The sequence below is a fragment of the Cervus elaphus genome, chromosome 9 (genome assembly GCF_910594005.1).
Source record: "Cervus elaphus chromosome 9, mCerEla1.1, whole genome shotgun sequence".
NCBI classification, from domain to species: Eukaryota; Metazoa; Chordata; class Mammalia; order Artiodactyla; family Cervidae; genus Cervus; species Cervus elaphus.
Window position 1 is genome coordinate 12,639,901 of NC_057823.1, and position 14,760 is coordinate 12,654,660.

The window sequence follows — 14,760 nt, forward strand, 5'->3', positions numbered from 1 at the left end:
CCAAGCGTATTGGCCCATGGGCAGTCTAAGAACTAGAATTTCTGGGTAACATTTATATATTCTGTAGGAGAAAGGTGATCTGACATGATCAGCTTGAGTTATAACGGTATATACTGTGAGAAGGGTGGTTATGGGTAAGAAAGGTGTGGTAGGAACATAGCCCAGGAGGACATGGTGTGAGTGTGTGTGTGTGTGTGTGTGTGTGTGTGTGTGTGTGTGTGTGTGTGTGTGTGCATGTGCGCTTGTGCATTGAGAGCAGTTCTTAAAGCAGAGGCTCTTGGACTCATATATTAAGGTGCCTTCGCACAGAGCCCAGACCTCAGTCAGCAGAAGGTACTAAGGATGGGAGAAGTTTTAATTCACAGGATGCTTTTGCAACCAAATTCATAAAGTACAAGAAACAAGTATTTTCCTTAGGTCTTTTGAAGTGGCCATTCCCTCTCCAGGCACATATTTCTCTTCATATCATACTAGATCCTTCTCTCCCTTTCTTGAGCTATCTGTCCAATTATCACCTTGCTTGCTAGCCTTACCTGAACACTCAGTACCTGAAAATACCTCCTATGGTCTCTTTTATATATAGTTTTGTTTTCTTCAGAGCAACTGTTATTACTTGACATATTATATTATATTTGCACATCATTTTTCACCATCACAAGATTGTGAAACGTTCCGTTTTTCAGCACCATGTATGTGTTACCTATGTTTGTTTGGAGGGACTTGACAGGTGGCTCAGTGGTAGAGAATCTACCTGGTAATGCAGGAGAGGCAGGTTCAGTCCCTGGGTTGAGAAGATCACCTGGAGAAGGAAATGGCACCCCATTCCAGTATTCTTGCCTGAGAAATCCCGTGGACAGAGGAGCCCGGCAGGCTACATACAGTTCAGGTGGTCTCAAAAGTGAGAGAGCCGGCTTAGCAACTAAACAATATGTGCTTTGAACATTGTTGACAGTCAATATATATTCTTCAAATGTATGAAATTATTTCTCATTACAGCTGTAGAATTCATGATTTTTGGGGGAATATGCTGAGAATGGATCAAAAATGCCCAAGTAGAGATGAAATAGAACTTTTCTAAACACAAGATATTAAAGTAAATTGATTGAGAGGAAAATAGAAATTGCACTATGTGAGTTATGCCAATTTGTGTGAAAATTACTCATGTTATTTTCTTTTTTCTTGGTAGTCACCTCCACCACATGGAACCAGGTAACAATACACAATTTTCTGAATTTTTTCTTCTGGGATTCTCAGAGGATCCAGAATTGCAGCCCCTCATCTTTGGGCTTTTCCTCTCCATGTACCTGATCGCTGTGTTTGGAAACCTGCTCATTATCCTGGTCACCATCTCTGACTCCCACCTTCACACCCCCATGTACTTCTTCCTCTCCAACCTGTCCTTTGTAGACATCTGCTTCACCTCCACCACCATCCCAAAGATGCTGCAGAATATCCAGACCCAGAGCAAAGTCATAACCTATGAAGGCTGTATCATCCAGGCGTATTTTTACATATTCTTTGCAGGATTAGATGACTTCCTCCTGACAGTGATGGCCTATGACCGCTTTGTGGCCATCTGCCACCCCCTGCACTACACAGTCATCATGAACCCTTGGCTCTGTGGACTGCTGGTATTGGTATCCTGGATAATGAGTGCTATGTATTCCTTGTTACAAAGCTTAATGGTTTTGCGACTGACCTTCTGTGGAGAGGTGGAAATTCCCCACTTTTTTTGTGAACTCAATCAGATGGTCCAACTTGCCTGTTCTGACACCTTTCTGAATGACATGGTGATGTGTTCGGAATCAGTGCTTCTAGCTGGGGGGCCGCTTGCTGGTATCCTTTACTCTTACTCTAAGATAGTCTCTTCCATAAGAAGAATCTCATCAACTCAGGGAAAGTTTAAAGCATTTTCCACTTGTGCATCTCATCTCTCAGTTGTCTTATTATTTTATTGTACGAGCCTAGGGGTGTACCTTAGCTCTGCTGCTACACACAGCTCACACTCAAGTGCAACAGCCTCTGTGATGTACACTGTAGTCACACCCATGCTGAACCCATTCATCTACAGTCTGAGGAACAAAGACATAAAGGGGGCTCTGAAGAGAGTCTGTGGAATAGTAGGTATAAAAAGGCCAACTGTCCTGGGGCAGATGAAGTGCCCTTGATTGCATTGTTCAAAGCCTGGGGATCAGTAATTGTGACACTCTTCTCATTGTGGAGTAAAATTTGCTCCTTCTACTTATTTCCTTGGATGTCCATTTTTATAAAAATTCAGCATTTCTATACAATCTCAGTTACTCACTTTATTAGACTTTCTTTTCATTCTGTCATTTAGGTATTTTTTTTTTTAAGTTCTGCTTTTTTCTACTTCAAAATTTTCCAAACTCTGCATATGAAATATTTGGACATTTCTATTTTTTGTGGAGTGACTTGAGGAATAATACTTTCTTAAATGACAAATGTCATCCCGAGTAATTTTTGCCTTGCTTTCTGGAAAAAAATCTGTCATGAGATATATTACTCATATAAAAAATTGTACACACATTATGTAAGTCAAGTGCTAATAAGTATGAAAGGGGAAATTAACAATAACACAATAATAGTCGGAGGTTTTAATACTCCACTCACACCTATGGATAGATCAGCTAAACAGAAAATTAACAAGGAAACACAAACTTCAAATGATATAATCGACCAGTTAGACCTAATTGATATCTATAGGACATTTCACCCCAAAACAATGAATTTCACCTCTTTCTCAAGCACACACTAGAACCATCTCCAGGATAGATCACATCCTGGGCCATAAATCTAGCATTGGGAAATTAAAAAAAAAAAAAAAAAATTGAAATCATTCCAAGCATCTGTTCTGACCACAATGCAGTAAGATTAGATGTCAATTACAGGAGAAAAACTATTAAAAATTACAACATATAGAGCCTGAACAACACACAAATCACAGAATAAATCAAAAAAGAAATCAAAATATGCATAGAAATGAATGAAAATGAAAACAGAACAACCCAAAACCTATGGGACACTGTAAAAGCAGTGATAAGGGGAAGGTTCATAGCAATACAGGCATACCTCAAGAAACAAGAAAAAAGCCAAATAAATAACCTAATTCTACACCTAAAACAACTTGAAAAAGAAGAAATGAAAAATCTGAGGGTTAGTAGAAGGAAAGAAATATTAAAAATTGGGGCAGAAATAAATGCAAAAGAAGCAAAAGATACCATAGCAAAAATTAACAAAACCAAAAGCTGGTTCTTTGAGAAGGTAAATAAAATTGAAAAACCATTAGCCAGACTCATCAAGAAACAAAGGGAGAAAAATCAAATCAACAAAATTAGAAATGAAAATAGAGAGATCACAAGAGGCAACACATAAATACAAAGAATCATAAGTGACTATTATCAGCATCTAAATGCAAATAAAATGGACAACTTGGAAGAAATGGACACATTCTTAGAAAAGTACAACTTTCCAAAATTGAACCAGGAAGAAATAGAAAATCTCAACAGACCCATCACAAGCATGGGAATTGAAACTGCAGTAGGAAAATTTCCAACAAACAAAAGCCCAGGACCAGACGGCTTCACAGCTGAATTCTACCAAAAATTTAGAGAAGAGCTAAAACCTATCCTACCGAAACTCTTCCAGAAAATTGCAGAAAAAGGTAAACTTCCAAACACATTCTATGATGTCAGCATCACCTTAATACCAAAACCTGACAAAGATGTCACAAAAAAAGAAAATTATAGGTCAATATCACTGATGAACATAGATGCAAAAATCCTTAACAAAATACTAGCAAACAGAATCCAACAATATATGAAAAACATCATACATCATGACCAAGTAGGCTTTATCCCAGAGATGCAAAGATTCTACAATATACGCAAATCAATCAATGTAATACACCATATTAGCAAATTGAAAGATAAAAACCATATGATTATCTCAATAGATGTAGAGAAAGCCTTTGACAAAATTCAAAGGCTTTTAATCCATTTATGATTAAAAAAAAAACCCTCCAGAAAGCAGGACTAGAAGGACCATACCTCAACATAATAAAAGCTACATATGACAAAACCTCAGCAAACAGTATTCTCAATGGTAAAAAATTGAAAGCATTTCCCCTAAAGTCAGGAACAAGACAAGGGACAAGGCTGCCCACTCTTGCCACTACTATTCAACAGAGTTTTGGAAGTTATGGCCACTGCAATCAGAGCAGAAAAAGAAATAAAATGAATCCAGATTGGAAAAGAAGTAAAACTCTCACGGTTTGCATATGACATGACCCTCTACAGAGAAAACCCTAAAGAATCTACCAGAAAATTACTAGGGCTAATCAATGAATATAGTAAAGTTGCAGGATATAAAATTAATACACAGAAATTCCTTGCATTCCTATACACTAACAATGAGAGAACAGAAAGAGAAATAGAGGTAACAATTACATTGACCATTGAAATGAAAAGAATAAAATACTTAGGAATAAATCTACCTAAATAAAAAAAAAGACCTATATATAGAAAACTATAAAACAGTGATGAAAGAAATCAAAGAGGACACAAATAGATGGAGAAATATACCATGCTCATGCATCAGAAGAATCAATGTAGTGAAAATGAGTATACTACCCAAAGCAATCTATAGATTCAATGCAAGCCCTATTAAGCTACCAATGGTATTTTTCAGAGTACTAGAACAAATAATTTCACAATTTGTATGGAAATACAAAAAACCTCAAATAGTCAATGCAATCTTGAGAAAGAAGAATGGAACTGGAGGAATCAACCTGCCTGGCTTCAGACTCTACTACAAAGCCACAGTCATCAGGACAGTATGGTACTGGCACAAAGACAGAAATATAGATCAATGGAACAAAATCGAAAGCCCAGAGATAAATCCACTTACTTATGGACACCTTATCTTCGACAAATGAGGCAAGGATATACAATGGAAAAAAGACAATCTCTTTAACAAGTGGTGCTGGGAAAACTGGTCAAGCACTTGTAAAAGAATGAAACTAGAACACTTTCTAACACCATATACAAAAATAAATTCAAAATGGATTAAAGATCTAAATGTAAGACCAGAAACTATAAAACTAGTAGAGGAAAACATAGGCAAAACACTCTCCGACATAAATCACAGCAGGATCCTCTATGACTCGCCTCCCAGTATATTGAAAATAAAAGCAAAATTAAACAAATGGGATCTAATTAAAATTAAAAGCTTCTGCACAACACAGGAAACTATAAGCAAAGGGAAAAGACAGCCTTCAGAGTGTGAGAAAAAAAATAGCAAATGAAGCAACAGACAAAGAATTAATCTCAAAAATATATAAGCAACTCCTGCATCTCAGTTTCAGAAAAATAAAAGACCCAATCAATGTGTGGGCCAAAGAACTAAACAGACATTTCTCCAAAGAAGACATACAGATGGCTAACAAATACATGAAAAGATGCTCAACATCACTCATTATCAGAGAAATGCAAATCAAAACCACAACGTGGTACCCTCTCATGCCAGTAAGAATGGCTGCTATCCAAAATTCTACAAGCAATAAATGCTGGAAAGGGTGTGGAGAAAAGGGAACCCTCTTACACTGTCAGCGGGAGTGAAAACTAGTACAGCCACTATGGAGAACAGTGTGGAGATTCTTAAAAAAACTGGAAATAGAACTGTCATATGACCCAGCAATCCGACTACTGGGGATACACACTGAGGAAACCAGAATTGAAAGAGACACGTGTATCCCAATGTTCATTGCAGCACTGTTTATAATAGCCAGGACATGGAAGCAACCTAGATGCCCATCAGCAGACGAATGGATAAGAAAGCTGTGGTACATATACACAATGGAATATTACTCAGCCATTAAAAAGAATATATATGAATCAGTTCTAATGAGGTGGATGAAACTGGAGCCTATTTTTCAGAGTGAAGTAAGCCAGAAAGATAAACACCAATACAGTATACTAACACATATATATGGAATTTAGAAAGATGGTAACTACAACCCTGTATGCGAGACAGCAAGAGAGACACAGATGTATTGAACAGTCGTTTGGACTCTGTGGGAGAGGGCGAGGGCAGGATGATATGGGAGAATGGCATTGAAACATGTAAATTATCATATGTGAAATGAATCACCAGTCCAGGTTCGATACATGATACAAGATGTTTGGGGCTGGTGCCCTGGGGTGACCCAGAGGGTTGGGATGGAGCAGGAGTTGGGAGTGGGGTTGAGGATGGGGAACACATGTACACCCATGGCAGATTCAAGTCAGTGTATGGCAAAACAAATACAATGTTGTAAAGTAAAATAAATAAATGATTTAAATTTAAAAAAAAGTGTACAAGTAAAATTCAAGGCAAATTATATAACTTTATAAAAGGGTTGACTGAATCATATGGTGTGAAGCTATGCATAATGAGGGTTGATTTCAGTGTTACAGCCAGATTTTCAATTGCACAAGGTGCCATTGCTCCAAAGTCTGCATTATTCAAGGGTCAAATCTTTCTATATGTATAGTATGTGTATATACCTCATGATCAAAGATGACTCACTAGAGAGCTTGACCACCTACCTAGTCATGTGGCTCAGGACACAGTTTGTGCAAACATGCTTGCCAATATCCTGCTTACCTGGGAGGAAACTGCAATGGAATAGTTTTTTAATATAATTATCTGTAATACAATTTAAAAAAGCAGAGTAGTGAATGCTATCTTTAAAGATCAGAATAAATGCATAGAAAGACATCATTAAAGTTGATCTCAGTTCTATACCATTTTGTATTTTATTCAGTTACTTGTTGCCACATAACCACTCATCCTAACAGGAACTGTTCTAATATCATCTCTTTATTATCAAATGAGATTTAATATTAAGGAATTGTTCTGATCTCTGCTCAGTTTCTCATGAGCCTATGTTTCTCTGTAGTTCTATAGGTTGGAACTCTAAAGCTCATCCATGAGGTTGTATGGAGCCATGTAGCAATTCTTTCCTCACTAATATATGATAGTCTACTCCATTTATTTGTGTATTTTAATCTTATGCTTATTCATGTGTCCTCAGTGGTGTCTGATCTTTGTGACCCCATGGACTGTAGCTCCCCAGGCTTCTCTGTCTATGGGATTCTCCAGGCAAGAATACTGGAGTGGGTTGCCATTTCCCCTTCTGGGTATTTTCTTGACCCTGGGATGGAACCTGCATCTCCTGCATTGGCAGGTGGATTCTTAACCACTGAGCCCCCTGGGAAGCCCCAATTTTAATCTTACAGCTTGGGGGGAAATGTTTATCATTGGTGACGCCAGTATTATGATGGCAGAAGACACTCCCTTTGTCTCTCCCCTTCAATCTACAACTTGTAGATAACATCATCCATAACTAAAGTTTTTTCTACCCAACATGTCAGCACACCAGAGATACACACAGTTGTACATCTGAAGCTGAGCAGATTTTTCACATAGAGGAGGTAGAACCAGGGGAACAGGAGAGGCAGTGATGCTGATCCCACCCCCATGGCTGAGGCAACTGAGCCCATAGCCCCAGAGCACCTGGTAGTACCCCTGGGGGTGGTGCCTGTAACCCTGGCCTCCTGGATGCAACAGCACCTGTAGTCACAGGGAACCTGTCATCAGTGGGGGGGGGGCCCTCAAACAAGGTCACCCTGGGTGTGGCAATAGCACCAACCACTCTGGGGCCCCCAGCAAAGATGCCAGCACATCAGGGACACTGACAACACCAGGTCAGCAGTGATGCTGGAGGCACAAACATTGATGGCAAGGACAGTGACAACGCCTCTGGAAGAGGCCATGAAATGCAAAACATGCAGTTCCTCAAATATAGCCAGAAGCAGCTCATGTGAAAGAAACCAAAAACTTGTGCCACAAAATCACTTAATTGAAAATCATAAAAGGGCCTCTGTTAGCAATCTGTTGAATTGTTAGAATCAAAGTATATAAGGCTTTACCTACATAAGAAAACAGTGCTCCTTCAAATGCACGGACAGAAGAGCAACCCACTGCACACCATGAAAAACCACAGTAACATGGAATCACAAAAAGAAAATGGCAGTTTTCCATGAAATAATTTAAAGGCATGAAAGATTGTGATCAAGCAAGTGGAGAATTCAAAATAGTGTCATGAAGATGCTCAACAAGCTACAAGAAAACTCACAAAGACACTTCAGTTAGATGAGGAATAAAAATAATGAACATAAGGAACGGTTTCCAAAATGATGAAAGATCTTAAACGTAAGTAAACAGAAATTCTGGTGTTGAAGAACTCAGTAAATTAGATGAAGGATGAATTGCCAAGCACTGGAAATGGAGACCATATGGGAAAGAGAGAGAGTGAGTTCAAAGGTAGACTGATTCAGGTAGATGTGAGGACAGAACTAAGATTTTTTTTTTTTAAATGAAAATATTCTCTGAGAAACTTCTGACTCTACTAGAACAGGTAAGAAGTATACTGGGTGTCTCAAAAGCAGAAGAGAGGGAGAAAGGAACAGAGAGATTATGTACAGAAATAATAGCTGAGAATTTTCCAAGTCTGCAGAAGGAACCAAATGCACACACCCACAAAGGTATTATAATAGGACACATAAAAGTCTCAATGCAAAAGACCTTCTCCAACACACATGTATTAAAACTGTCAAAAGTCAATGAAAGGAAAGACTTCCCTGGTGGTGCAGTAAGCAATAATCTGCCTGCCAAGGCAGGAACAGGCATTGGGTTCGATCCCTGGTCTGGAAAGTTTCCACACGCCCCAGAGTCACGAAGCCGGGGCACCACAGCTGCTGAGCCTGTCGTGTGTTGCCCGCACTCTGCAGCAGGAGAGGTCAGCACCGTGAGAAGTCCTCGTACCACAGTGAAGAGTAGTGTCCCCAGTTCTGCAACCAGAGAAAGCCTCCACAGAGCAAGGAAGACTCAGGGCAGCCAAAAATACAGCAAATAAATAAATAAATTCTTTTTTCAAAAGTCAGAGAAAGAATGCTGTTTTTATATACTAGCATATATATATATAAAATAGGCAATCAACAAGGACCTAGGGAATTAAATATAAGGAAATAAACTCAATATCTTATAATAATCTATAACGGAAAAAGAATCTAAAAAGGAATATATATATATTACTGTACTCCTGTAACTAATATGACATTGTAAATCAATTACATGTCAATAAAAGTTATTAAAAAGAAAGATCATTAATGGTATCCAGAAAAAAAGTGAGCATCCTGCAACGATACCCACATTGGGTTATCAACAAATTTCTTAGCAGAGACTCCACAGTCCAAGAGAGAATGAAGTATCATTCTCAAACAATTGTGATATAAAACCTGTTAGTCAATAATCCTCCACCCAGAAAAGGTATCCTTCAGATATGAAGAAGGAATAAAGGCTCTCTCAGATAAAGAACAGCTGAGGGAGTTCAGTACCCAGAACTGTCTTATAAGCAAAGTTGAAGTCTTCTCTTCTACTTGAAATGAGAAGGCAAAAGTACCCAAACGATTAAGTTAATAGAAACAGAAAACTTAAAATATATATCAGACTAAGTCAACTCAATTAAAAATAATGAAAGAAAGAACCATATTAAAAATGGGTAGAGGACCCTCAATAGACATTTTCTTCCAAGGAAGACATATGAATGGCCAACAGACTCATGAGAAGAGGCTTAACATCACTAATCTTCAAAGAAACAGAAACCAAAATTACAATGAGGTCCACCTTCCACAGTAAGAATGGCTATTATCAAAGAGGAAAAATCAACAAGTTAATGAGGGTCACGTGAGACCAGGAAATGATACACGAATTTCAAAATCTCTTCTTCTGCAATTATCAGAGAAACCAGAACTGCAGCAAACTGATATTTGCACTTTTTCTCTACATGTGCCAGATCACTGTGCTTAGAAACCTGCTTGTTATCCTGGCCACCATCTCTGACTCCCACCTCCACACACCCCTATGATTCTTCTTTTCCAATCTGCTCATTTAGGATATGTTTCACATTCACCATCATCCCAAAGAACACAAATCCATAACCTGTAAATATACTTTTACCTACTTTTTGTAGATTTGGAAAGCATTGTACTGATCACAAAGATCTATGACCACTTCATGGCTGTCTGTCAAACTCTGCACTATTCTGTCCCCATGAACACCACCCCCCTCCACACACACACACACTTTGTGGATTGCTGGTTCTGGTGTTTGGTTCATGAGTGCCCTGCATTCTTTCTTACAAATATTAATAGTGTTGCAACTGTCCTTCTGTGCCTTCTTGGAATTCTGTACTTTTCCTGTAAAAGCAAATAGGAGGTCCAACTAGTCAATTGTGACACCTTTCTTAAAGACATGATGATGTAATTTGAAACTGTAATATTCCAGGTTGCCAATGGTTCCAAACTGGGAAAGGAGTACGTCAAGGCTGTATATTGTCACTCTGCTTATTTAACTTAAATGCAGAGTACATTATGAGAAATGCTGGGCTGGATGAAGTACAAGCTGGAATCAAGATTGCCAGGAGAAACATCAATAACCTCAGATATGCAGATGACACCACCCTTATGGCAGAAAGTGAAGAGGAACTAAAGAGCCTCTTGATGGCAGTGAAAGAGGAGAGTGAAAAAGCATGCTTAAAACTCAACATTCAAAACACTAAGATCAGGGCATCTGGTCCCATCACTTCAAGGGAAAGAGACGGGGCAACAATGGAAACGGTAAGAGACTTTATTTTCTTAGGCTCCAAAATCACTGCAGATGGTGACTGCAGTCACGGAATTAAAAGACATTTGCTCTTTGGAAGAAAAGCTTTGACAAACCTTGACAGTGTATTAAAAAGCAGGGATTTTGCTAAAAGAAGTCCATCTAGTCAAAGCTATGGTTTCTCCAGTAGTCATGTATGGATGAGAGAGTTGGAACATAAAGAAGTCTGTGCACTGAAGATTTGATGCTTCTGAACTGTGGTGTTGGAGAAGACTCTTGAGAGTCCCTTGGACAGCAAGGAGATCAAACGAGTCAATCCTAAAGGAAACCAATCCTGAATATTCACTGGAAGTACTGATGTTGAAGTTCAAGCTCCAATATTTTGGCCATCTGATGCTAAGAGCTAACTTGTTAAAAAAGACCTTGATGCTGGGAAAGATCAAAGGCAGGGGGAGAAGGGGACAACCGAAGATGAGAATGCTGGATTGCATTACCAACTCGATGGATATGAGTTTGAGCAAGCTCTGGGAGTTGGTGATGGATAGGGAGGCCTGGCGTGCTGCCATCCATGGGGTCACAAAGAGTCAGATACAACTGAGTGACTGAACAACAAGTGTCTTACCTGGGATCCTTTAAGATAGTTTCCTCTCTATCTGGAATACCATCAGCTTGAGGGAAGTACAAAGTGCTTTCCAGCTGTGCAACTCATCTCTCACTTGTATCCATCTTTCATTGGACAGGCTTTGAGTGGACCTCAGCCCTGTGGCTACTCATGCCCTTCTGCTCAGAGTCAAGTGCAATCACCTCATGATGTACACTGTGATCACAGCCATGCTGAGCCCCTTCATCTATAGTCTAAGGCACGAAGACATACACAAGGCTCTGAAAAGATTATTTGGAGTGGCAAGTATAAAAGGACCACCAGTGGTAGTGTTACAGGCATTCCGTTTTTTTTTTTTTTTCAGGGTGTAAAGAATTTGAACTGGAATCGGATTTTCTGGCTCAAATGACCAGAAACACAGTCCCTGGACCACTAGAGACCTGAGGAATCCAAATCTGCATTTGAACTACAGACCTTGGTGATTTGTTTGAACAGTGAATTTATAGATACTCTAGTCTGGAATAGGATTTCTCACATTCTTACGCTGCCTTGGGCAAGAGAAATGTTTGCACTGCTTTTCTGTGGTTTATAGGAGATTAGCAGCATCCCTTCAGATATTGCCAAGTATCTCCAGTGTCAAAATCATGTCTGATTGAGAATCACTGGGACAGAGTTCCAGGACTAAGAAATCTCAATCCACTCCAGCCTTTGCTTGGTTTGTACTTTTAAGCGAAACATTAAATCCTTCTGAGTTCCAATCTGACAACAGAGAATGGAGTCCGTAAAAGTGTTCCCTCAAAAAACACACTATATGAACAATTAAATTTGACAATCACTATAACATGTTAAGATTGTTTAATGGTCATGTGTTAGTCACTCAGTTGTGTCCAACTGGTTGCAACCCTATGAACTGTAGCCTGCCAGGCTCTTCCATCCATGGGATACTCCAGGGAAGAATACTGCAGTGGGTTGCCATTTCCTCCTCCAGGGAATCTTCCTGACCCAGGGATCAAACCTGTATCTCTAATGTCTCCTGCATTGGCAGCCATATTCTTTAACATTGAGCTACTTGGGAAGCCTGGTTTATGGTCATGTTAATATCATATCAGGTTTCTCTGATAACTCAGTTAGTATAGAATCCACCTGCAATGCAGGAGACCCTGGTTCAATTTCTGTGTCAGGAAGATCTGTTGGAGAAGGGATAGGCTACCCACTCCAGGATTTCTGGGCTTCCCTGTGGCTCAGCCGGTAAAGAATTTGCCTGCAATGAGGGACACCTGTGTTTGATCCCTGGGTTGGGAAGATGCTCTGGAGAAGGGAATGGATACCAACTCCAGGATTCTGGCCTGGAGAATTCCATGGATTGTATAGGCCATGTGGGGCAAACAGTCAGACATGACTGAGCAATTTTCACTTATCATATCAACATATAAATATTTTTCTTATATTTATAAACATTTTATAATGAGAGACTAAAGGGCAGCTGTTGACTTCTGATATAACTGAGAAACTTGCAATTTGCTTGGAGAAATTAGCAAAAATCCATGGAGTATAATACCCACAATTTTATACTGAAGGAGAAATGTTGTCCTCAGTTCTCAAGAGGGAAAACATAGTTTTAAAGATTTCAGAAGTTTTTTCTTTTTTTTTCTCTACCACAAATCAAAACTTTGAAGACTCAAGGGAACTTGTCAAGACAAATCCTCAGTGTTATAGTTTAAAGGAGAATTAGATCTCAGGGATGTGATGAGATTCTGGGATCTTTAGTGCTTTCAAAGCAGGAGAATTAAAGGGGAAGGAGTGATAAAAACTGAGTCACCCAACTTATAATGCAATCAGTTAGTAGCAGAGAATCAACAGAAAAATAATTGCATTGTGTCCAGCCCAGTGTCCCCAAGGGAAGTCATGTACTTGGAGGCTGGAGTAACAAAAGGCAAATATGCCTAATTAGCTGACATATGTGCATGCTTGCTAAGTCCCTTCAGTCCTGTCCAACTCTTTGAGACCCATGGACTGTAGCCCTCTAGGCCATTCTGTCCATGGGATTCGCCAGGCAAGAATACTGGAGTGGGTTGCCATGCAGTCCTCCAGGGGATTTTCCTGACCCAGGGATCAAGCCCCCATCTCCTACGACTCCTGCATTGCAGGTGGATTCTTTATCACTGAGACACCGGAGAAGCCCTGTGAGCTGACACAAGAAGCTGCAAATATCTCCTCTGCTGCAGCCCCTCCACCTGTGCCACTTTGGTTGGTGAGGACCTAGTTCTTAATTTAGATCCCTGAATCTGTCTGGGAGGCAATGCTTGATTTTATCCCTTCCTGTTGTCTTGTTTAGGCACAAAAATTCAGTCTGCATCATTAATCATTTAGAAAGGAACTTGGACTTCTACAGGGAGAGCCTTCTCTCTCAGTCTGCAGGCAGGTGAGAGCTCTGCACAGATTTCAGGGGAGGTTCAGAGAGGACGGAAGCCAGGAGCATGTGCCTGAGGTCACCTGAGGGCCAATCTAGCGTATCCAGAGGCCAGAGGTCACTGTGGTTATTTCTGGCTTTCCTAATATTAGTGTATCTATTTAGGTCTAAAAATAAAGTGAACCCTTCACTCTTCAATGTTGATAAATGGTAACAGAGGAAGTTCAGTTAGAAGGAATGGTTTAGTCGCTAAGTTGTGTCTGACCCTTTTTTGACTTCATGGACTGTTGCCCACCTGGCTCCTCTGTCTGTGGAATTTCCCAGGCTAGAATACTGGAGTGGGTTTCAATTTCCTTCTCCAGGGGTTCTTCCTGACCCAGGGATTGAACCTTGGCCTCCTGGATTGCAGGCAGATTCTTTGCCAATGAGCCACTAAGGAAGCCCCGTTTAAAGGAATGGGAGGCATAAAAGGCTTCCAGTAAAAGTAGACAATAAGTCTAATCATCTTATTTATGAATTGAAGTAAGCAAGTAGGAAAATGCCTCAAGAAAAAGAAGTATTCTGCATCTTCATATAAAATATATCCAACTTTTGCTGTATTTCATTTATTTCTGCTTTTGAATTGGTAGTTTATATTCTATTTGCTTATTCTCTTGGGATATTTAAACTGTAAGATATATCACGTCATGAACATATCCCTGTTTATGTCCTTGGAAAAATATATTTTTCTTTATTATTTTTTTCTGGGCATCAAGGAAATGTCACTGGAGTTGGAATATTGATGAATGAAGGAAACTTTTTTTTTTCATTGCATTGTCTCAGGGCTCATTTGAGTTTATTGGATATTTTCCTCTGAATTTGCCTATGTCCATTCCATTTGTCTTTTTTTTTTTCTTTCTCTCTCATGCTTTTCATTCTTCTCTAAATACTGAGAATAAATTGGCCATACCAATGTTAAACCTGATATTTATTGTTCTAGGGAAGTTTATAAACTGGAATTTGGTGGTGGGATGGGGAGGGAACG

The 14,760-nt window shown here is 39.4% G+C and overlaps 1 protein-coding gene across 1 annotated transcript; it reads left to right on the top strand.

The window, feature by feature from the left end:
• Nucleotides 1–1,298: 1,298 nt before the first annotated feature.
• On the top strand, nt 1,299–2,168 carry LOC122699886 (olfactory receptor 7A17-like). Its single transcript, XM_043912314.1, has 2 exons — nt 1,299–1,653; nt 1,939–2,168. Exons 1-2 carry the CDS (start codon nt 1,299–1,301, stop codon nt 2,166–2,168), a joined length of 585 nt encoding a protein of 194 aa, XP_043768249.1.
• The last annotated feature ends 12,592 nt before the right edge of the window (nt 2,169–14,760 follow it).